This window comes from Balaenoptera musculus, chromosome 9 (genome assembly GCF_009873245.2).
Source record: "Balaenoptera musculus isolate JJ_BM4_2016_0621 chromosome 9, mBalMus1.pri.v3, whole genome shotgun sequence".
Classification (NCBI taxonomy): domain Eukaryota; kingdom Metazoa; phylum Chordata; class Mammalia; order Artiodactyla; family Balaenopteridae; genus Balaenoptera; species Balaenoptera musculus.
The window spans coordinates 9,341,538-9,366,650 of record NC_045793.1 but is presented as its reverse complement, the minus strand read 5'-3'; the positions used below and the strand labels follow the sequence as shown (position 1 = coordinate 9,366,650).

The following is a 25,113-nucleotide window of genomic DNA, read 5'->3' as shown; positions in this document are numbered from 1 at the left end:
GGGAGGTTTCATAGGTGCTGTATTGTTGGCTTTCTGTTTCCTAGTTAAGTAAACTTTATTGTTTCAACAAATGAATTACAGAACCTATGACCGATCATTTTAGTTAATAGCCTAACTTTTAACTAAAGTAAAGATATAATCTCAGCATATGCTCTTAAATGACTCAGCTTCTTGTTTTAATAAACAATTCAGGCAAATGAATCCAATAGCATATTTTATAGTCTTTACTTGATGAAAGACTCACACTCTCACGCACATAAGAAATCTCAGTAATTTTTGCCTCTCTTTTCTCTATTACTTCACACATCCTGTAAAACCAACTTCAGTCACCTTCCAAGATATCTTTTGCATCTTTCCCCTCTTATAAGCCCACTGCCACTGGCTTCTGTTCACCTCCGTGCAACTTCTAATTTACAATGTTGTAATATTCTGATTGTTTCCAGAGCATACCTCCAAGTCTCCTTCACCCCGCTGCCAAAGTTTTCTTTCTTTTAAAATATAGATATGATTGGATCATATCACTACCCTAGTAAGCAAAACATTTCAGTGGTTTCTCAAGGCCCACAGAATATAACCCACATTTATAGCATGGAATTCACTAGCCTGTGAAGTCTTGGATAAAAGATACCTAGATTTAAACATAATAGGCACCTAATAAACATTCGTTGAGAGAATAATTGAGAACAAGCGAAACAGGAATGAACAAATGAGATTTTTCTACACAATTTGGCCTCAGCATCCTTATCCTGATCAACCCCTCTATGAATTCAGCGATTGCTACCCTCTGAACCATCTGCTGTTCATTCATTCTGGACACCAATCTGTGCTGGGAACAGAGAAGTGAAGAAAACTATCGAGAACTTCATCCGTGAGGATGAACAACTCACGGTGGAGTCATCATTAAACAAGGAAATCCACAGATGAGTACATGAGTCCTATTCGTCATAGTTGCTACAAAGGAAAGGAAGTAGGTTCTCTGAGAAAGAATGGAGACAGACTAAATGTAGCTTAAGGTATGGTAGAGTTGGAGAAGGTCTCTTCTCCTGTCATTTAAGATGTGATAAGTTATCCAAGAGAATATTGGGAAAAGAGCGTGTTAGGCAGCTGCAATAAGTTGTTGAGGTTTTTTATTTGTTTGTTTTGTTTTTTGTTTGTTTGTTTTTTGTTTGTTTGTTTTGTTTTGTTTTGTTTAAGATTCTGTTAGCTTGTGTCTCATGCCTCCTTAAAGACACTAGGCATTCCTATATTTATACCTTTTTGTGATACTGATTCCATTGCCTTGAATGTTCTTCTCTTTCATCTTCTATCTAATGAATTTTTTCTTATCCTCCCATGTTTTCGTTAAATATTAAAACATCAAACTGTCCTTACCCCTGACAAAAACCTGTACATGGATGTTTATAACAGCTTTTTCATATTGCTAGAACTTGTAAACAATCAAGATATCCTTCAGTAGGTAAATGGATAAAGAAACTGTGATACATCCAGACAATGAAATATTCTTTAGCACTAAAAAGAAATGAGCTATTAAGCCATGAAAAGACATGGAGGAGAGATAAACACATACTACCAAGTGAAAGAAGCCAATCTGAAAAGGCTACATGCCTTGTGATTCCAACTATATGACATTCTGGAAAAGGCAAAATGATAGAGACAGTAAAAAAAATCGGAGTTTGGGGGAGTTGAATAGATGTAGCAAAGGGTATTTTTAGGGCAGTGAAATTATTCTGTGACACTACAATGATGCATGGATGTCATCATAATTTGTTCAAGCCCCCATTAAATGTATGACATGAAGAGTGAATCCTAAAATAAGCTATGGATTTGGGGAGATTATAATGTGTCAAAGTAGGTTCATCATTGGTAACAAATGTAACATTCTTGTGAGTGATGTTGATAATCGTGTTGGAATGCGGGTGTATGGGAAATCTCTGTACTGCCCTCACAATTTTGTTGTAAACATAAAACTGCTGTTAAAATCGGTCTTATAAAAAATACATTAGGATTTATATACACTACCAAATGTAAAATGGATAGCTAGTGGGAAGCAGCCGCATAGCACAGGGAGATCAGCTGGGTGCTTTGTGACCACCTAGAGGGGTGGGATAGGGAGGGCGGGAGGGAGACGCAAGAGGGAGGAGATATGGGGATATATGTATATGTATAGCTGATTCACTTTGTTATAAAGCAGAAACTGACACACCATTGTAAAGCAATTATACTCCAATAAAGATGTTTAAAAAAATACATTAAACTATTTAAACTTTCACTTCCTTTATATTAAATTTGGTAAAATATCACATTTTCTGCTCTAAGGACTTAAGACCTTTGAAGGTTGCTAAAGCCCAACTCCTTACAATCCCCTCCAAGGACCTACAAGCCCAGCCTCTAGCTCACTCCCCATCGTCTGTCTGATCTGTTTCCTTTTTGTTTACCCCATGCTTCTCCTGCTCCTTCCACACTGGCCTTCATGCCCATCCTGCTCCTGGTCTTTCTCACTTTTATTTCTCGCCCTGAAACCACCATTCCACAGATATTAGGAAACCTGTTAGCTTGTTCCCTCTTTTCCATGAAATCTGTGCCCAAAAATGATCTTATCAATGAGGGCTTCTCAGATGCCTCATTGAAAGGACATTCACTCACCCCCCCCCAACCCCCAGTAGGTACCCTCAAGTTCCTTCCCTGCTCTATTTTCCCCCATAATAATTATCACCATCTGATACACTGTATTTTTTAAATGTGTTATTTATTATAATAGAAAACTCTGTGTTGTTCCCGGCTGCATACCTACTGTGGGCACTTAATAAATAATTGTTGAATGAATAAATGAATGCATATCATCTTAAATTCATAATCACTGAGCAGTTTTCCTTAATACCAGTTATTTTTCATATCTTATTATAAAATCAATACATGTTATTTGAAGAATATTTCAAAAAAAGTAGGAAACAGAGAGGAAAATAAAAGTCGTAATTATCATCATAAATGTGACATTATGGTTAACATTTTGGTTTAATATTCTTTCAGCCATATTTTGGTCTATAAATATACACTTGATAAAATAGGGAGTATAGTATAAGCACTGTTTCATGGCCCATTTTTCTTTATCTTAACGTCCCGTAAATATTTGTCAATTAATTAAACATTCTTCAACAGCTTCACTTTATTGACTGTCTAATGGTCCACTGTCCACTTTGTACCAATTAAGTGCATGATCAAATCTGATGTGACTTGAGTCAGGAACACCAGAGGATGTTTATCTATAGCTCTTTAGTTAATTATTTAAAAGTGGAAGTGGGTTAAGTAGACTAAGAAATAGACTTGGTTGTCAATAAGTACATTGCATCTTATTGGTGAATACTGTCTTTGAATTAACCAGTAAATGAAACTAGAGGGTCAAAAACTGAGACGTTTACCAGTGAACCAACAAATTGCAATCCAAAATAGCCTCATCCATAGGAAGATTGCCCTTGACAGCTAGAAGAGTCCTCAAGTTCATTTAGTCATACTGCAGTTGACCTTGACACTCTTCAAATTATTGCTTTATTAAAAGTGCTAGGTAGCTCTGCCTCCTTACAAGACTAGAAGTTAAGTTAAAAAAAAAAGAAAGGACACTGTTCACCATTATATTAGAGATTAAAACCTCTGCCTGGCTCCAGGGCAAATAGTTGATGCTATTTTTGAATACCATTTCTTTTTTTCATGAAGTAATATGAATTAAATTTCACAACCTTTTCTATATTACACAAAGGGTAGAAGTTGATATTATTTTTTGTGATAGGATTTATTTCTCTGAAATTAGAAGATTGACTTAGAGGAGACAAAAACTTTTAAAGCCTCACAAATCAATTTTTTTCTAGTATTAACAGTTCAGTAGATAATTTGAAACTGATTAATCTGTTAAACCATATGTCAGAAACATGCTGCAGCTGTTAAATGTCCAGCAAAATTTGAACTACAGGTCTTGAGTAATTCGCCCTTGGTACATGCAGACCAGACAATTTCCTATTTGATTTATAACCATGATTCTTGCAACGTGACTGATTTTCTAGTTATGCTACCTTAAACTTTTTCTGAATATAGCTATTGGACTAAAAAAAGGCAGAATGGAAGAAAGTTGATCTGACTTTTTTAGATAATAACATTGAAGCTATTCGTTATCAGATGCTACTGAACTGATGGTGTTCAATATTTTTCAAAGTATATGAAGATTCCTACTATATGTTCTATTTTCCGTATATTGAGAACGTAATGAAGTCCCCTTCCTTCCAGAAGAATCACCACATAGCAGGGAGATCAAAGTATAAAGAGATACTTATCACAGTAGATTGTCAATGATACAGGATGAAAGTGTTATATTCGAAATACCAAATTCTTATGTTCTTTTGAAAACAAAGAAGAGCTGTAAAAGAGCTCTCTCAGAAAAGTCAGTAACTTCAACTCTTACAAAATTCATTTGCTGGAGCCAAGATATTTTAAAAGTTCTAAAGGCGTGTACTGATGATATAGAAGAACCCTCAATATAATCCAAGGGTTCAAATGACAGGTGATTTTAAGGTGGTAAAGAACAGAGAGATGCTCTCTCTCACGTGGGATACAGCGAGGAAGATCTACACGTAACATCATGGGATAAAGTCAACTCTCTATGCACAAGCAGTTTTTAAAATGGAAAAATGCAAAAATGTCCATTAGATAGATAAAGTGGATACATCTCAACAGCCAAAACTAGGAACTATTGTGCCTTGCTCACATTTAGATGGATTTATTACCTGTCATTGTCAGTAATTCATTGATGCAATAGCCTTTTATGGCATTTGTGCTGCATGCCAGGTTCTTAGGCCCTGGGAATACAGGCTCAACAGGACAGGCACATGCCCCGTTCCCATTGTCCTTACTACCCAGTCAACAAGTAATAAACAAATTTAAAAAAAATAAACAGTCAAGGTAATTTTAGATTGTGATTGGTGCTGTGAACAAAATAAAACAGTGCAATCCATTAAATAGCAAGTAATGTTTGGGGCATATGAAGGTGAAAATTGAGTTGGTGAATTTAGACACTGGCCGAAGAGGGGATGGTATTTGAGTTGGGGGCAGCCTGGAGAGAAGTCAGCCCTCTTTAGACCTGATGAAGGGAATTCTAGCCGGGAGGCAGGGAAGGGGGAAAGGGCTGTGAGAGGGAGTGTGCTTTGTATGTCTGAAAAAGAGAAAGGAGAGTGAAATGAAGAGCTTAGTGACCCAGAGGAGAAGAATGAAATAAAATAACACCAGAGATCACTCAGGGCCAGACCATTGCAGGCTTTGGTGGAGTTGGGATAACATACTCAATGCAAGGGGAAGCCATCAGGAGCAATGGCCAGGAATAATCTGATCCCCATTTTTAAAAGATCCATCTGGCGACTGTGAAGAAAATGGATTTTAAAGGGATAAAGTTTGAATCAGGAAATAAGTACCCAATAAATATTTATTACATGAATAAATGGAATAAATTTGATGTCCTTTGCTGAATGTTGTACTCATTGGATGTAGGCGTATCAACTGAGTGGCTGATTCAGTATGGTTTTCTCTGAGAACACCTATGTAAGACTGCAGGAGTCTCTTCCTTTTAGTTGAAAGGTCTGGATCTGCTGTGGACAGAAGATATTGAAATTGCTGCAATATCATGGTATAGGGTACCACTTTAAGTAAATTCCTGGGATCAAAATGGGAAGTGGTAAGAAAAATCTGACCACTTCAATATTATTAGGAGATCTGTACACCTAGGAATAAATCCAATGCAACATACACAAATTTTATCCAAAGTGAATCTGGAGATGCCGTGACCTTGAAATGTAGACCTCAAAAACATAGGTCTTGTAATCAGGCACACTTGGTTTTTGTCCTGGTTCTATCATTCTTTAGCTGTGAGGTCTCAAGCTTCCTCATCTGTGAAATGGTAATGATACCTATATCAAAGGCTTACTAAGGTAACTCATTGACAGAATTCTCTCAGAATATTTACTATATTGCCTGCCACATAAGTACTCAATAAATGATTGCTATTACTATTTCTTTATTTGCTGATTTTGGTTTAATGGTCTCTATTGTTTATGCTACTGAGATGGAAGAGGGATAGATGCCTTATTTACCGCATGGCTACTGTCACGCATGTGTAGCACATTGGGCTGTGTCCCATAGAATAGAAAATGAACAAAAAAATAAATAGAGTCACCTCCATTGACTAGTAAACAGGAAAGATTCAGTGAGAAGAAAAAGGGGGAGATATAAGTTTCCTTTTTTCACTTAATGATTTTCATTGCATATCAGATAAAATATGTCCACTCAGTTGATTTAGTTCTAAATTCATTATGTTTAACTTTTCCCTAAATTAGCATTTGATGGCAAACTAATTGCACTTCTCTTCATGACCGCTAAGTTCTTTGTGGAATAGGTAAAGGAAACTAAATCCATTCTTCCATACATTGTATGAAAGGACAATTAATTCTCAACTTAACTACATAATCTGTTTTACCAATGAGCTAATACTCTTGCATTTTCTGTGCAGGAATTTAACCCTGCTATGCAGATCCAGATATAAATAATAAAGGTCCCTATATAAAATTAAATACACAAAAACAATATTTATTTTTATTTTAAAACAGAAGGCAATATTTGTATGGGAATCTCTGTGATAGGTCAAAGTAGGCTAAAGACCAGATGGTAAATGTTCTCGCTTATTTAAACATATATGTTATATTAAATGTAGTGTGTGTGTGTGTGTGTGTGTGTGTGTGTGTGTGTGAAGACTTGTAACAGTGATTACTTCTATGCATTATGAGAGTCCTTTCTATCTCTGTATTGTATGACATTTTATAGGATCAGGAAAAAAATGGATCTTATTTCTAGTGACACAGAGTAGGCCAGGGAAATTGGAGAAGGTACACAAAGCAAGGTATGAATCAGAAGAGTGGGAGGAAAATATGATGGAAGTGAAGATATATAAACTAGGAGATGAGTTGGAGTCCTTGGTGGTTTTGCGCTAAGGAGGAGCAAACATTTTTCTAGAATGCTCCTATAACACGGATTTTTTTAACCATTTACTTTCTATTGCTATGATGTAAAATATCATAGAAAAACTGACCCAAAACTAGACATTTGAAGTAATGGAAAAACTGAGGAGACTCTGGATAAGACAGAAGCTAGTCCTCCAAATTCTGGCCCTTAGGAATAAAATCTCGATCTTTTTATTGTGCAGAGCATGTGCTAATGTGCTAATGTTCCTCCATGTGCTAATATTGGGGAAACCTCAGCCTAATACTACCTTTGAAAGTCACAACTATCCCAAGAAAATATTTATTAGACCAGGTTAGGTTAAAATAACTGAACTTGAAAAAAATTATTAAAAAATACTGGAAGAGAAAGTCTTATTTATATTCCCTGTACTTGCCATACATTCAAGGAATAATACAATACTTATATGTCAAAATACATCTATAAATTATTAAATTTAAAGACATTTGGCTTCCAGATAGGATTACACCCTTTCCATAGAGAGAAGTAATTGGGGTATGGGATTTCCACAGATTACATGTGGAATGAGCTGTTTGTTTTGGTTTTTTAATAGAATGCTAAAGTTAGCAAAGTCCTGAGGTGAAAAATACAGAGCCTATTCAAGTAATGCACGTCAAGGAAAGAAGACAAAGCACCATGTTTCTAAGTGCATCAAAACAAAATACTTCTGTAAGCAGCGGCCCAAGTTTATAGGGAGTAAAAATAGTGGATCTGCCACAGCTGTAAAGAAATATTGTGAAGTTATTGTTAGTGCTGTCTTCCCTCCTTCCTTCCTTCCTTCCCTCTCTCCTTCCTTCCTTCCTTCCTTCCTTCCTTCCTTCTCTCCCTTCCTCCCTCCCTTCCTTCCTTGTTCTCTCCTCTTTATTGAGAGGAAAATTTTAAAAAAACACACACGAGGAATCATAATCTTGGGAATAAAGTCTCTAAAATAAAGAAGTACTAGATCCCATACAAGTCTTCTCTTGGTCAGAGTGTGGAAACTGATGCTTCTTATAATTTGTGAAGAATTTAAGGGGCGATATTAACCTCAGTGATTACTCAGGAAGCACCTGAGTCATGACTTCAGTCTCCTTTTCATTCAAATCCTGAAACTATCCACTAGGCTAGACAAGAAATAACGCCTCATTTGTCCAAAGGATTTTCCGCTGTCTTTGAAGCAAATTAACAAAAAGCATGCTTTGTCTAGGAAGTCAGGGAGATGGTACAGAGGATGGCATCGTCATCAGTAGGTGGGTACACAGGTAGTTGCGGTCTCAGTTGGTGAGGACAGCAGTTGGCTATGTTTGGGCACCTGGGTGAGCAGACAGAGCCTCAGGAAATTCGGGAGCGGGAGGCACGATGCAGTCCTGGAGCATCGAGATGGGACTCCAGACCCTGAAATGAGCGTCAGGGGAACAGAGACCATCTCTGGAGGAAATGAGTTGCTACTAGGGAATTAGCACAGACGTTTAGCTTGGATTTGAAGATAATTTTGGCCATAAGGAGCAAGGCAGGAGGCTATTGATTGGAAACAGAAGAGTTTAGGGCGAGATCTGGCCTCTTAAATTTTCCCTGACAATGGAGAGGAAGGGTCATAAAACCTGAGGCAGGAAGAGTAATGTAGCTCTAGCTTCAAAAGTTAGGAATTGAATGCATAGGATGTAAGGAGACCATTGAGTTATGTATTCCCGTGAGAATATGCCTTTTCCAGTTGTTTTTTTTTTCCTAAATACGAATCGAAGATACTGCTAGAATTTCCATCCTGATAGCACTGTTTGGTGTTGGAGTCCTTTGCTAGTCTTAATTGTTTTCTGGGTATCTGGTTTGTATTTCCAAATGTGTGATATAAAACATATATTTAAGCGCTATACTTTTTAAAGATGTGTTATGAAAATTTTCCAACATTATTTTTCAATCACAGATACAATTGAATGATACTCTGATGTCAGTTACATCTGTTCTGAAGTCATTTGACCTTGCAAATTCCTGCCCATACTGCTTGCCAATAGAGATCTCTCTTGGCCACACTCTCATAGGTGAAGGGCAACAGCCATTTCACCTCTCTTCGCCAATCATTTCCTCTGTTCCAGCTTGAATTCGTACAGAATTCTTACAGCTCGTCTGAAGACTGACTGAAATTGTATGAAAATAAAACTCAAGGCCCATCTGCTCCTCTAGTTTTCATCCAAGATTCCCTGGAATGGAAGTACACTGGACACCGAATATTTGCCATAACTGTGTGGCTGTAGTTTTGAAAGACATCCTAGTATGGGAAAATACAATACTAAATTATTTCAAATGTTAACATTCTCTCTCTCTACTACTACTACTACTACTACTACTATAAAAATTCTAACTTCTTCTGGGGATTTGCTTGATTTCCTAATATTTAATGTCTGCAGAATATTGAGACACATGTTCTAGAACAACAAGCAAGCTGTCTCTTTGGAAGATGGAATGTATAATAACTATTATTACAGTTGGAGATAGAAATGGATAGTTCACCATCATAGTCAGTCTAGCAATATGGGCACACGCGGAGTGCAGCGACAAGCATCTCCAGGAAATTTCATCCCCGTTGTACTCTCCCTGATTTTGCCTAAGCGTTTCCTCTCTCTACAGTGTTCTCAACGCTCTTCATCTATATGTCCTCAGTTCTTCAGGTCGTATTCATTATTTGTATGTTACCTGTTACCATAATTGATCATTAAGCTTTCTTCTTCGTGGATACATGGAATATGTATTATACTAAACCAGAGGTTGTAAAACTTTTTCTGTAAAAGGTCAGATAGTAAATAGTTTCGCTTTGGAGGCCATATAGTCTCTTTTTTTTTTTAACATCTTTATTGGAGTATAACTGCTTTACAATAGTGTGTTAGTTTCTACTTTATAACAAAGTGAATCAGCTATACATATACATATATCCCCATATCTCTTCCCTCTTGCATGTCCCTCCCTCCCACCCTCCCTATCCCACCCCTCTAGGTGGTCACAAAGCACCGAGCTGATCTCCCTGTGCTATGCGGCTGCTTCCCACTAGCTATCTATTTTACATTTGGTAGTGTATATATGTCCATGCCACTCTCTCACTTTGTCCCAGCTTACCCTTCCCCCTCCCCTTGTCCTCAAGTCCATTCTCTAGTAGGTCTGTGTCTTTATTCCCGTCCTGCCCCTAGGTTCTTCATAACCATTTTTTTTTTCTTTTTTTAGATTCCATATATATGAGTTAGCATATGGTATCTGTTTTTCTCTTTCTGATTTACTTCACTCTGTATAACAGACTCTAGGTCCATCCACCTCACTACAAATAACTCAATTTCGTTTCTTTTTATGGCTGGTAATATTCCTTTGTATATATGTGCCACATCTTCTTTATCCATTCATCTGTCAATGGACAGTTATGTCGCTTCCATGTCCTGGCTATTGTAAATAGAGCTGCAGTGAACATTATGGTACATGACTCATTTTGAATTATGGTTTCCTCAGGGCATACGCCCAGTAGTGGGATTGCTGGGTCATGTGGTAGTTCTACTTTTTGTTTTTTAAGGAACTTCCATACTGTTCTCCATAGTGGCTGTATCAATTTACATTCCCACCAACAGTGAAAGAGGGTTCGCTTTTCTCCACACCCTCTCCAGCATTTATTGTTTGTAGATTTTTTGATGATGGCCATTCTGACTGGTGTGAGGTGATACCTCATTGTAGTTTTGATTTGCATTTCTCTAATGATTAGTGATGTTGAGCATCCTTTCATGTGTTTGTTGGCAATCTGTATATCTTCTTTGGAGAAATGTCTATTTAGGTCTTCTGCCCATTTTTGGGTTGGGTTGTTTGGTTTTTTGATATTGAGCTGCATGAGCTACTTGTAAATTTTGGAGATTAGTCCTTTGTCAGTTGCTTCATTTGCAAATATTTTCTCCCATTCTGAGGGTTGTCTTTTCATCTTGTTTATGGTTTCCTTAGCTGTGCAAAAGTTTTTAAGTTTCATTAGGTCCCATTTGTTTATTTGTGTTTTTATTTCCATTTCTCTAGGAGGTGGGTCAAAAAGGATCTTGCTGTGATTTATGTCATAGAGTGTTCTGCCTATGTTTTCCTCTAAGAGTTTGATAGTGTCTGGCCTTCCATTTAGGTCTTTAATCCATTTTGAGTTTATTTTTGTGTATGGTGTTAGGGAGTGTTCTAATTTCATTCTTTTACATGTAGCTGTCCAGTTTTCCCAGCACCACTTATTGAAGAGGCTGTCTTTTCTCCCTTGTATATTCTTGCCTCCTTTATCAAAAATAAGGTGACCATATGTGCATGGGTTTATCTCTGGGCTTTCTATCCTGTTCCATTGATCTATATTTCTGTTTTTGTGCCAGTACCATACTGTCTTGATGACTGTAGCTTTGTAGTATAGTCTGAGGTCAGGGAGCCTGATTCCTCCAGCTCCGTTTTTCTTTCTCAAGATTGCTTTGGCTGTTCAGGGTCTTTTGTGTTTCCATACAAATTGTGAAATTTTTTGTTCTAGTTCTGTGAAAAATGCCAGTGGTAGTTTGATAGGGATTGCATTGAATCTGTAGATTGCTTTGGGGAGTATAGTCGTTTTCACAATGTGGATTCTTCCAATCCAAGAACATGATATATCTCTCCATCTGTTGGTATCATCTTTAATTTCTTTCATCAGTGTCTTATAGTTTTCAGCATATAGGTCTTTTGTCTCCTTAGGTAGATTTATTCCTAGGTATTTTATTCTTTTTGTTGCAGTGGTAAGTGGGAGTGTTTCCTTAATTTCTCTTTCAGATTTTTCATCATTAGTGTGTAGGAATGCAGGAGATTTCTGTGCATTAATTTTGTATCCTGCTACTTTACCAAATCCATTGACTAGCTCTAGTAGTTTTCTGGTAGCATCTTTAGGATTCTCTATGTATAGTATCATGTCATCTGCAAACAATGACAGCTTTACTTCTTCTTTTCTGATTTGGATTCCTTTTATTTCTCTTTCTTCTCTGATTGCTGTGGCTAAAACTTCCAAAACAATGTTGAATAATAGTGGTGAGAGTGGGCAACCTTGTCTTGTTCCTGATCTTAGTGGAAATGGTTTCAGTTTTTCACCATTGAGGATGATGTTGGCTGTGGGTCTGTCATATATGGCCTTTATTATGTCGAGGTAAGTTTCCTCTATGCCTACTTTCTGGAGGGTTTTTATCATAAATTGTTGTTGAATTTTGTCCAAAGTTTTTTCTGCATCTATTGAGATGATCATATGGTTTTTATTCTTCAATTTGTTAATATGGTGTATCACATTGATTTGCGTATATTGAAGAATCCTTGTATTCCTGGGATAAACCCCACTTGGTCATGGTGTATGATCCTTTTAATGTGCTGCTGTATTCTGTTTGCTAGTATTTTGTTGAGGATTTTTGCATCTATGTTCATCAGTGATATTGGCCTGTAGTTTTCTTTCTTGGTGACATCTTTGTCTGGTTTTGGTATCGGGGTGATGGTGACCTCGTAGAATGAGTTTGGGAGTGTTCCTCCCTCTGCTGTATTTTGGAAGAATTTGAGAAGGACAGGTGTTAGCGCTATTCTAAATGTTTGATAGAATTCGCCTGTGAAGCCATCTGGTCCTGGGCTTTTGTTTGTTGGAAGATTTTTAATCACAGTTTCAATTTCAGTGCTTGTGATTGGTCTGTTTATATTTTCTATTTCTTCCTGGTTCAGTCTCGGAAGGTTGTGCTTTTCTCAGAATTTGTTCATTTCCTCCAGGTTGGCCATTTTATTGGCATATAGTTGCTTGTAGTAATTGCTCATGATCCTTTGTATTTCTGCAGTGTCAGTTGTTACTTCTTTTTTATTTCTAATTCTATTTATTTGAGTCTTCTCTCTTTTTTTCTTGATGAGTCTGGCTAATGGTTTGTCAATTTTATCTTCTCAAAGAACCAGATTTTAGTTTTATTGATCTTTGCTATTGTTTTCTTCATTTCTTTTTCATTTATTTCTGATCTGATGTTTATGACTTCTTTCCTTCTGCTAACTTTGGGGTTTTTTTTTTTTCTTTCTCTAATTGCTTTAGGTGTAAGGTTAAGTTGTTTATTTGAGATGTTTCATGTTTCTTGTTTCTTGAGGTAGGATTGTATTGCTATAAACTTCTCTCTTATAACTGCTTTTGCTGCATCCCATAGGTGGAGGCCGTATAGTCTCATTTTGTGACATTGTGCTGCCCTGTGAATATAGCCGCATACAATACATAAATGAGTGAGTGAGGCTGTTCTCCAACACAACTTTACTTACAAAAGCGAGGAGCAGTGGGCCAGATTTGGCCTGTGGGATATAGTTGTGGCCTCCTGTGCTTGACAATGCTCGGGGGTTTTAGGGCTTGCGAGAATCTTAGCTGATTTCTTCATATTATATGTGAGTCATCTGTAGAAAGGGGGTTAACTGACATACTCAAGGTCACACACTTAGGACAGAGCAAGTAGTGACAAGGAAGTCACCTAAAAAACAGCCCTGCATTTTTAATTTATTTGTTACTTTCAGTACTTGATTATATTCTATTCAGCATTTAATTACAAACTGGCGGTATTATTCTCTTGTTTCATGTTTAATTACTTTATGTGGGTCCATATATTATTGCATCTCATGAGGGGATGGGAGGTAGATAGATAGATAGATAGATGATACATAGGTAGATTTTATTGCCCAAACTTGTTAGAACAGTATGGAGCATAGAGTAAGATCTAAAGAAATATTTGTGATTAAAGTCTTCCAGGAGAACATACAGTTATGTAGCATTTTTCTTAATTACATGGTTATAGATTTTGTCTCAGTTTAGAAGATTGTGAGGTTGCCGATGCTTAAATTCTGATAATAATTTTATAGTCCCCTTTTTTAAAAAAAGCAAATAATCTTTTATATGCTCTTATCTTTCCTGATCCAAGTTTTATTCTAATTTTGTTATTTTGGTTTATATGAGTTTTAAAAATCAGTGGAAAAATTTTAATTTCGTATGAAGATGATTAATTTGTTATGGAAGTCAAATTTTTTTTAAAAATGTAATAAGGATAAACTATCTTCAGGTTTTATAACTGCTATATTTATTCTAAATTTAAACTTGCTAATGGATCACTTAATTATTTATCAACTTCATTTTAATTACTTTCCATGTGTAACATGTAACTATATATGCATTGAATGCTTACTTTTGGAAAATGTGTCATTCCTTATTACCAGGTATAAGCTAGCCTTATTGAGCAGGTTTAGACTAGAAAAGGTTTCTCCTGGCACGATCCTGTTGATTTCTAGCAGAGCTCACTTCCTCTTTTCCTTCAAATTACTACTCAGATGTCACCTGATCAAAGGGGCTTTTCTTGACTAGGCAGCAAAAAACAGCAACTCTCTCAGGCCTCTACCCCACCCCCCAAACTCCTTGCCCCCTCTTTCATATTTAGTGTCTCTCTGTAGTATTTTTCACTGTCTCATACTATAAATTAACCTTTATGTTTTTACCTGTTTGTTTTTGTTTTACTTATTTTTAGTTTCTGCTGGAACATAAATTATATGAGGACAGGAATGTTGTCAGTTTCATGTACTGCTGCATTTCCTGTGCCTGGCACAGCACAGGTTCTTTTTTACATATTTATTTATTTATTTTATTTTTATTATTTTATTTTCTTTTATTTTTTATTGAAGTATAGTTGATTTACAATGTTTTCTTAGTTTCAGGTGTTCAGCAAAGTGATTCATATATATATATATATATATATATATATATATATATATATATATATGTTCTTTTTCCAATTCTTCTCCCTTATAGGTTATTAGAAAATATTGAGGATAGTTCTCTGTGCTATAAAGTAGGTCCTTGTTGGTTATTGGTTATTTGTTTTGTACATAGTAGTGTCTATATGTCATAGATTCTTATTTTATATGAATGAATAAAATAAAAATGAATGAACATTAGCACATTCTTAATATAATGGAAACTTTTGAACTAACGATTACTCCTTAAAGTTAAATGCAGAATTTACATCAAAAGACTGTACAAAGTTAGACTGAGTCAGAAGTTAGGAAATCAAGGTTTTATATGTGTGCTCACTGGCATCCAAACTGAATAGTAAATTTTTAGACAGTTAATATGAAATCCTTCACTGTGGATTCTTACTTTGTGAATTGATACTTTTTAAATAAATTTTATGTTCATCATTTCATTCTTTTACATTTAACTTTCCAGGGACTATATTCATTCACACATGCATATTTCTCAGAGGCACTTGCAGCAGAACTAAGAAAAATAAGAAATCTGACTATGATTTACAAGGATGGATGTGTTCATTTTAACTTCAGTTTTGTACACACTTGAGTGGTGAGATAATGAATAATAATTCATTTCCCCAGTATCATTGGGGACGTCACTCCACTTGAGTGACTTTTCAAGAAAACTAGTTCATTCTTTCTACTGCTAGTTTTTTTTCCTGTTTATGAATATGTGAGAGAGCAGCCATTCTAGAAAACACAGTAGTTCTGTATCATATTAAACAGAATACTGAACACATGTAAACACTTGTTGGGGATTTAAGACCATCCCTCTAAAAGTTAGGTGTTGCACCATGTTGTAATTCAGCATCATGCTTCGAGACTCTGAGTTTGTTGGGTTTAGTTGTTGTTGTTGTTGTTTTTCATTCATTTATCCCCCCTCCCTCCCTCCCTCCCTTCCTTCCTTCCTTCTACAAATGTTGTGAGAGTGTGTGCCAAGTGCCAGGTACTGTTCAGATCACTGGAAAGTAAGCATTAAGCAAACTATCAAAAACTTTATTTCCATAGAGCTTCCAGTCGAGTGGAAGAGAAAAGCAACGAAACAATTGAATGAGAGAAAACACAACGTGTCAGATGGCTCTAAATGCTATGAAGGAAAATAAAGCTGGAAGTGGGTACAGAGAGTGAGGGCAGTGCGGTATTCTTGTAGCTGGGTGGACTAGGAAAGCTCGTCTGCATTGTGAGAGATAACATTGAGCAGAGCCTGGGGGAGGTGAGGGACGAGGCTTGTGGTCTCTTGCAGGGACCGCTGTGGGCCATTGGAGGACGTTGCACTTCATTCCAAGTGACTGAGAACAGGAGCCAGGGGATATGTTGAGCACAGGAGCCACCTTACCCACCTGTATTTTTAAAACTGTCCCTTTGGCTACTGTGTACAGAAGGACTATAGCAAGAGAGGAAGTAGGAAGGCTATTCAGTCTTTCACAGCAGTGATCGCGGATGGCTTCTTGGACCAGATGACCAGGTGACATGAGGTGGTAGGATTGGGGATATTCCAGTCTGAGAAGACATGGCCCTTGGTGCAGTCTCCCAGAGAGCGAGAGGAGACTGAATAGAACCCCAAGAGTTGAGTCCTAGGCCCTTTAACATTTAGACATTAGGAAGGTGAGAACAATCCATCAAAGTGAAATGGGAGAGTCAGCAGTAGCAGGGGAGGAGGGAAAGAAAGTTAATGGCGGTGTAGACACCAAGCGCGGAGTAGAATTGAGTGATTGGCTGGTTCCAGTGCAGTTGATTAGTCAAGTATGACGGGAACTGATTAATTTTTTTAGACAGCAGTGCTTTTTCGTGTTGGCGATTATCTTGTCTTCTCTTACTGACACCTCTTTCCTAATCTTTTAGTTTGGATATTATTCCTCCTGGTCTTCCCTCCTTCAGTCTCCATGTTTCTAACCCCGGATCCCTAGAATGAATAAATAACTGAAGATTTTTAGGAGATGCCAGATTCCAAAGCTTGGGAAATAAACAACCACAATGTTATTCATGATTCTGAGATAGCAGGCCTGCGTTGAGGTCCCTCAGAATAAAGCACTTTATCATAGTTATAACTCTTGAGAATCAGAAGGTGGTTTAAACTGTGCCTGTGGTTTATTAGAATTATCAGAGTTGAGTTACCGAGATTCCAATCATTTGCTAGATAGATTTTAAATTTTGTACTATATTCAATGATTATTTTAACAAATCATTTTATCCAATGAATATTTAAAGATTTTTATTGAATCCCTCTCTCTTGTCTTTTCAGAAAAATGTGATGAGCCACTTGTGTCTGGACTCCCCCATGTAGCTTTCAGCAGTTCATGCTCTATGTCTGGGAGCTATTCTCCTGGCTATGCCAAGATCAACAAGCGAGGGGGTAAGGCGACTTTTATTTCATTTGTCGACAAATGTATTAAAGGAGAACATGTTATATTTACAACTGCATTTCTAAAGTATATTTTATTGTACAACAACTATTAACTGGCCCCCAAAATCATTCTCCCCGCTTTTGTTAACAGAGACATAGACACTTACTATAAACCTCTTTTGTAGCCACTATTGTGGAGTGATATAGAAAAAAATGGGCTAGAAATAAGAGACGGTAAATTAAAGAGGAAGGATTTTTGGAGTTGCATATGATAATGAATTCAAAATGACATAAAAGTTCTGAGTTAAGGGAAGTCTTGTTAATCAGAAAATCATTTAGAAAGAAGTTAAAAAAGAATTGGTTCCAAATATGTGTACCATGCACGAAAAAGAATACTTTGTATTAACTGCTTTTTTCCCTTTTTATTAATGTATACACTTAGTTTCTCTTGAAAATGCAGGATGAAAAAATATGACCCTTTGCAATTTCTCCCCCAGCACACAGAATTTAGCTTTGTTACTAAAGCCATGTAAAAATTTGTGTACATTTGCAGCTAAAATTTGACTTTTGGACTTTAAAGACATGGTATTAATTAGTAAATGATGATTTCAAAGTAGACAGCAGTTGATAGAGAATACAAGAAGATGATTAAGAACAGAAACTTAAAACTCTTTTGCTTCAAAGGAATGCTGATATAAATATCAATGAATGACAACTTGGAAAGAAACAATATTTTTTTGGATAAATATGTATCAACTAACAAAGCCCATAATTTTTTTTCAGTAAAACAGGAAATACTAAGTTTAAATCACAACCAATTCAGGAAAAAAAATGTGAAAAAATAAAGAAGGAAGGAAAAGGAGGGAGGGAAAAAATATAAACAAAGGTGAAAAAAAAGAGAACAGGGGAAAACCCAAAAGGGGAAGAAAAAAGAAGAGGGGAAGAAAGAAAAAAAATATCAGAAAAGAGAGAAAAAAATATCAGAGAGATTCAGAAAGACCAAAATGGAGAAGAAAATATGTAAGGAAAAAGTAGAATAATATATACAGAAATTCACACAAGTGTGAAGATACCTTAATCAGTAAAAAAAAAAAAAAAAAAAAAAACTTGGTGAAAGAGATACACAGACAGAGGTAGAGGAAATAAATTTTAAATATATATACAGCTTTGATTTAAAAGTAGTATTCATCAGCTGCTTTATTTTTTTCAGTGAGCTCTTTTTTTTTTAAGTTAAGGTATAATTGACATAATATATTAGTTTCAGGTGTACAACATAATGATTTCATGTGTGTATACATGTATGTATTAAAAAATGATCACCACAATAAGTCTAGTTAACATCTGTCACTATACACAGTTACAAACTTTTTTTCTTGCAATGAGGATTTTAAGATCTAGTCTCTTAGTAACTTTCAAATATGTAGTGCATTATTGTTAACTATAGTCACCATACTGCATATTACATCCTCATGATTTATTTATTTTATAACTGGAAATTTGTACCTTTTGACCCCCTCCACTCATTTCACTTAACCCCTCCCCACCCCACCCCCGCCTCTGGGAACCACCAGTCTGTTCTCTGTATCTGCGTAGTTACGCTCATTTCATCATGTGATATTCATCAGGCTATGGGCATGAGAGACCTGGTGAGTTACTATAAGTTTTCAAAAATTTTCCTTAAATATGTCAAAGTAATGAAAATTTTAAAGTATTCCTTTTCCATACAAGTCACTAAAACCAAACCAAAAAAAAAAAAAAAAAAAGAATATAGATAGAAAAACATGAAACAAAGAACTTCCCATACCCAAAATCATAATTATGATGCAGGCCAGCCTAGCACTAATAAATGTGGAATAAAATATAAACAGGAAAAGAAATAATACATAATATCCCCAGATGTCAAGGGGATGTGATATTCCCTAAAGGAAGTATCATGATATTGAGAGATCAAAAACAACTTTAATGAAAGGAAGCAGTCTCAAAATATTTCTTTAGAAAGTTCTGTGCGAAAATACGACTGATGAATTTTATAACCAGTGAATTTGAGCAAGTCAAGTTATGTCAAGCGTACAACCTCTTCGGGAATACAAATGAAACAATCCAACCAACAGTGAGATGAGTGAAAAAAATAAAGAAAGAAAGAAACCATGGTCCAATGATGGATACTGAGCAGTGATTCATTTAAATGTAAGATTGTGACTAGATAATTTAGGAATTACAGTTGTAGAACAGAGTATAAATGTTACAGATGCAAGAAGGTAAAAATACCAAACTATGGGATTAGATATGTGCTTTTCCCCCCTGCCCCCAACTTTTCAGAACAGGAGGCCACTAGATGCTGTAACTTTAAGTGCAGATTTATTTTGTTTTTGTTTTTTTAGGAATTAATGTATTTTATTAAGAAACATCAACAGTTTTTTTGTTTTCATTCTAGTAAAGTTATGTTAAAATATTTTTTCATTTTAAAATAGTACAAGTTGCCACTTTGAATTATTTAGAGCTATTTATTTATCTACTCGTATATGTGGAGTGAGGTATCTGAAATTAAACTTCTAAAATGTTAACTTTCTTTAAACCTGGAGGATGGGATTTGAGGAATGTTTTCACTTTCTTTATAATAAGTTTCTTTATAGTTTATAGAATGTATACATCTATACCTATACATATATGTACATAGATAGAGGTACAAATACAATGCCTTTCCAATAAGAAAGTTGTTTTGAAGTCAAATGATTATAAAACACAATTTATGGTTTCTTAGTTGTTTGACTGGAAGCTTATTTGACTTTTGATACAATTGTATCTTTTGATACAATTGTATCTTTGACTATTGATACAATGCATTATCACATGTTAGGGTAAAAACCTGATGTTGTAGTTCATTGGGAAAAAGCATTGTCTGTGCTATAGTTATAGATTTATGCTTGCCTATGGTCCATTTTATCAATATTTGTTATGTGGGAAGGTTTAGTTACTTATTTTTTGACTCCCAAAGACCCCTTTTGCTTCTCAGTGGTGTATGTGCATAGTTGCCTATAACTTCCTCACCCACCCCAGCCCACACTGTCTACCTGTTTGGGACTGTCACACAAATGGCCACGTCTCCACTCCTCACACTGCCCTGCCTCTGCATGTGCATACAAGACACCCATGCACAGGGCTAGCTTAACCCTGGTTGAGGTTAGTAACCTCAGTATGGGTCAAGGTACCCAGCATCAGAGAGGAGGGTTATTTCCTCTATAAGAAAAAAACAAATATTAAAGAAACAAACAACCCAATCCAAAAATGGGCAGAAGACCTAAATAGACATTTCTCCAAAGAAGACATACAGATGGCCAAGAAGCACATGAAAAGATGCTCAACATCACTAATTATTAGAGAAATGCAAATCAAAACTACAGTGAGGTATCATCTCACACCAGTTAGAATGGGCATCATCAGAAAATCTACAAACAACAAATGCTGGAGAGGGTGTGGAGAAAAGCGAACCCTCTTGCACTGTTGGTGGGAATGTAAATTGATACAGCCACTATGGAGAACAATATGGAGGTTCCTTAAAAAACTAAAAATAGAATTACCATATGATCCAGCAATCCCACTACTGGGCATATACCCAGAGAAAACCGTAATTCAAAAAGACACATGCACCCCAATGTTCATTGCAGCACTATTTACAATAGGCAGGTCATGGAAGCAACCTAAATGCCCATCGACAGACAAATGAATAAAGAAGATGTGGTACATATATACAATGGAATATTACTCAGCCATAAAAAGGAATGAAATTGAGTCATTTGTTGAGACGTGGCTGGATCTAGAGACTGTCATACGGAGTGAAGTAAGTCAGAAAGAGAAAAGCAAATATCATATATTAACGCATGTATGTGGAACCTAGAAAAATGGTACAGATGAACCGGTTTGCAGGGCAGAAGTTGAGACACAGATGTAGAGAACAAACGTATGGACACCAAGGGGGGAAAACCGCTGTGGGGTGGGGATGGTGGTGTGCTGAATTGGGCGATTGTGACTGACATGTATACACTGATGTGTATAAAATTGAGGACTGATAAGGACCTGCAGTACAAACAAACAAACAAACAAAACAACTAATACTAAAAAGAAAAAAAAAAGGAATGAAATACTTACACACACTACAGCATGGCTGAACCTTGAAAGCATGGTCTCACTGAAAGAAGCCAGACACAACAGTCCACATATTGAATGACTCCATTTCTATGAAGTGACCCAAAGAGGTAAACCCATGGAGACAGAAAGCAGAGCAGTGGTGACCAGGTACTGGGGTGACAGGAATGAGGAATGACTGCTTATGGGGGGGTGGATTATCTCTTGTATTGATGAAAATGTTCTAAAATTGGTTCTGGTGTTGGTTGTACAAGTCTGTGAATATACTAAAAACCATTGAATTGTGTACTTTAAATGGGAGAATTGTGTGATATATTATCTCAATAAAGTGGTTTATAAAAAAGAAATATATATATATCTCTTTATATGCATCGTTGTAAGTAACACAGTGGCAACTTTTATAAGACAATTTTTACAGTGTTTTAACATATAGGTGTATGACATTGCTTCAAAGTACCGTTCACTCAAAGTAATTAAATCAAAAGTCCATCGGAATAAGACTAACCATTTGCTTTATATAAATTAGACGAATCTGGCAATAGATTTTAGAGTATCAAGAAAAATGGCTGGATATAATGTTTTAGGTAATCTATAAATACTAGTTCTCTCAGTAGTGCTTTTGAAAGGCATTGGGAGATAGTAATTGAGAGACTATATACCTAACAAATACCTAGAATACAACTAGTCTATGTTGCCCTATAATCAGGTACTTTAACCATTAGCTGATATAAAGTTGATAATTCTCTTGTAAAGATTAAAGAGCCTAAAAGACATATATTTATTTAGAAAAATATAAATGCTACGAAGATTAAAATTTTCTCAAATATGTTTGCAGTTTTACTTTAAAATTAAGACATGTTGAATGCTAACATCTTTGACTTCTATGTCACAGGGCATGGAGAAATGAATTTATCCTGGAAGTATAATAAAACAAGTATAATAAAACAAAATCAGACATTAATAATTTCCACTAAAGTGTTCATAAAACATGAATCTGTGACCAATGTAATGTTCCACAGTAACGGTACTCTTTAAAATAAAAGAATTTGAAAAATATTGATCTAAAAAAAAAAAAAAGAAAAAAACAAAAAGAACTCTGCATATGGTTATTTCAATTAAAAAAAAAAAAACGAAGCTTTTTATTCCATTATAAAATTTATATGCAAATGTCCTTGGAAGAGGATCCATGTTGACTGAGATTCAGGCTAAGGTATAAATGGCTAATGACCAGCATTGAGTGAGAATTGTTTTGTTTTGTTTTTAGTGCAGCACAAAATTACATATCTTAAAAATAAATATATACCTTAAATTATATACCATAAAAATAAAGCAGAGAATTCTAAAGGGAGAAGAAAATATGGTATATGTCAGGGAAGCAAGAAATGCTAGTGATATATTTTTTTACTTGACTATTGGCAAGAATCATCTGATACATACACCACATAACCATCTGAAAGCAGGAAGATATTATACTGCCAGAGAAGGATAAAAGAATGTAAGTTACTAATTATACAAATACAGAAAAGAACAAGTTCAGTTGAGTATTATGTTGATAAACATTGCTTCAAGTTTTTATCATTTATTTAAATGATATTCTTCAAATACATTTTGGAGTGATAGATTTATGAGTACATAGAAAAGCAAAATATAAATGCAAATATACATTCAGACAACAGATTGACACACATTTATAGAATGGAGTTTAGCTTTTGGGCCCCTGCAGTACAAATCCATCTGCTACAGCCTGGATGTCAGGGACCAGAACATGACAAAACTGGGAGGAAATGTGGTGTTTAAATGAAAGAATCCACTTGTAATTCTATCAAGTCTTTTGGAGCCTACTGCTTTAAGGGTTTTTGTTTTTGTTTTCATTTTTGTTTGTTTCTTTTAAAACAATACCTACCTCCTGTGATCTGTGTTCTGAATTTATCTTCCCATTCTTAATGCATTTGAGCTTTCCCAGTCTTGTGTCATTCTGAGTCAATAGCAATTAGATGGATTACTCTTTCCAAAGGGTAGCACAGATATTAACCCTTTGAGAGTTTTGTGGAAGGTATCCACCACCTGACATTTGCATAGTATTTTACAGATTATAAAATGCTTTCATACATGTTCTAAGTGTCCCTTAATCGTCACAACAACCTTGATAGATAGAATAAGTTAGAGATGCCAATCATTTCTTCTGCCAAACTGTCAACTTTCTACTCCACGTGCCTTTTGTAGAAGTCATCCTCTCTCTACTGCCCCAAAGGGACAGTCATTCTACCACATGGTCCTCTCATCTCCCCACTAGAGAGAACCCACGATCTCAACTGATGCCATCAGAATCTCTGTTTCATTTATGCGACATAAACTTAGGAACCAAGAGGACTACTGGGTAAAGCACGATAGGCCGCATGTAAATAAGACAGAGAGGAGTGAAGCAGCTGCTGGAGAAGAAGTGAAGGCTTGAGGCCACATACGTCCACGTGAAGGATGGGCAAAGTCTCTGGTCTCATTCCTATTCTGCTGCCTGTGTGCCGTCACCTCTGGCTGTACTTCTGCTTGAGCCTGTCAAACTTACCTTTTCTAACTCTAATAATCACCTCCTCTGGCCTGAGCTAATTTTAGTAAATCTGTCTTCCTGTTTACCAAAGAATTCCTGATTAAAAACCATGAAGCATTATCAGTGCTGCATTTGAATTAACCCAAAGATAGAACCTACAAAGAGATGGAAAGTTTGAGTCAAGTTTCTTTCACCCTCTTGCCACTTACTTTTACTTAGTAGATATTTCACTGCTTGCTGCTCCTCAGACTTTTTGTTTTTAGGTTTGCTTCTTGGATAATTCCTCCTGTTTTAGGAATCTGTTGTCTTCTCTCTTAAACCCAGGGCAGAGACTTGTAGTGGTGTTGTTTTGTACTTTTGTATCCTTTGTTTCCTCCAGCAGGGAGAACAGATTACATTTGTAGGTCATAGAAGTGATGATCACTTCTGGGAGGAATATGTATATAAGAGACATCTGGAAAGGCCGCTGGAGCAGGTCACTTAATGTCCACACTTGCATCTTAAAAAGAACTGCAGTCCTTTCCTTCCCTTAAAATATACCACTGAAGTTAATCATTGCTACCATGCCTTGATGCCTAGGCTTGGTCCAGTCATTGCTTTAGTCATTTTTCTTCTTCCTGTTGGCCAAGAGGGAGCTTTAGTAATTAGCTTAATGCCAACCTCTTCTCCAGTTCACACTTATACACTTACACATGTTGGACCGCCTCTTGCAGCTCCTAGGTGGCTCAGCAAGTCGTCATACCTCACTCTGCTCTCCAGAGATCTGTTCCTGCTACTCCTGGAAAGCAAAATTTTCTCTCCTCCATTGCAGTGTCAGTTCTCTCGTCCCTTAGTTGCAATTGTAATGCCCCTCCTTTTCTTCTTTCTATTCTTTCTCCTCTTTCTGCCTTAAATAGTGAAAGGATCTGTCACAACTAATTAAACCCAGAACGTAGCGTAGCTGATACACTAGGAACTGGGAAGGCAATTACAATGCTTCCTTGAGAACTTTGTCTTTCTTTGTGCCATTAATACTTCCTGCTGGTGCCCAGGCCTGGCCTTCAGTATCTGCCAGGTCAGGTAGTGTCTTTAACCTTTATCAGGAAGCTCCTCCCTTAGACTGTAACATCAAGGCTTAAATTATGAAATAGACTGAAGTCCCCAATCAGTGAGCTTCTGTCCCTTTTGGCAACTTCCATTCCACTATTTCCCTTCTTTTCCTTCTCTAGCCTCTACCACTTATTCCGTATTTCTCTTAATCCACTCACTGGTAATTCAT

At 36.2% G+C, this 25,113-nt stretch overlaps 1 protein-coding gene across 2 annotated transcripts in view; it reads left to right on the top strand.

Moving 5' to 3' along the window:
- CNTNAP2 (contactin associated protein 2) overlaps window positions 1-25,113 on the top strand; it is a 2,064,798-nt gene that overhangs the window by 585,552 nt on the left and 1,454,133 nt on the right. For both annotated transcript variants that reach the window (XM_036864011.1, XM_036864010.1), the window contains exon 3: window positions 17,066-17,176. In XM_036864011.1, the coding sequence (XP_036719906.1) occupies window positions 17,066-17,176 (111 nt within the window). The remainder of the gene's footprint in view (window positions 1-17,065; window positions 17,177-25,113) is intronic.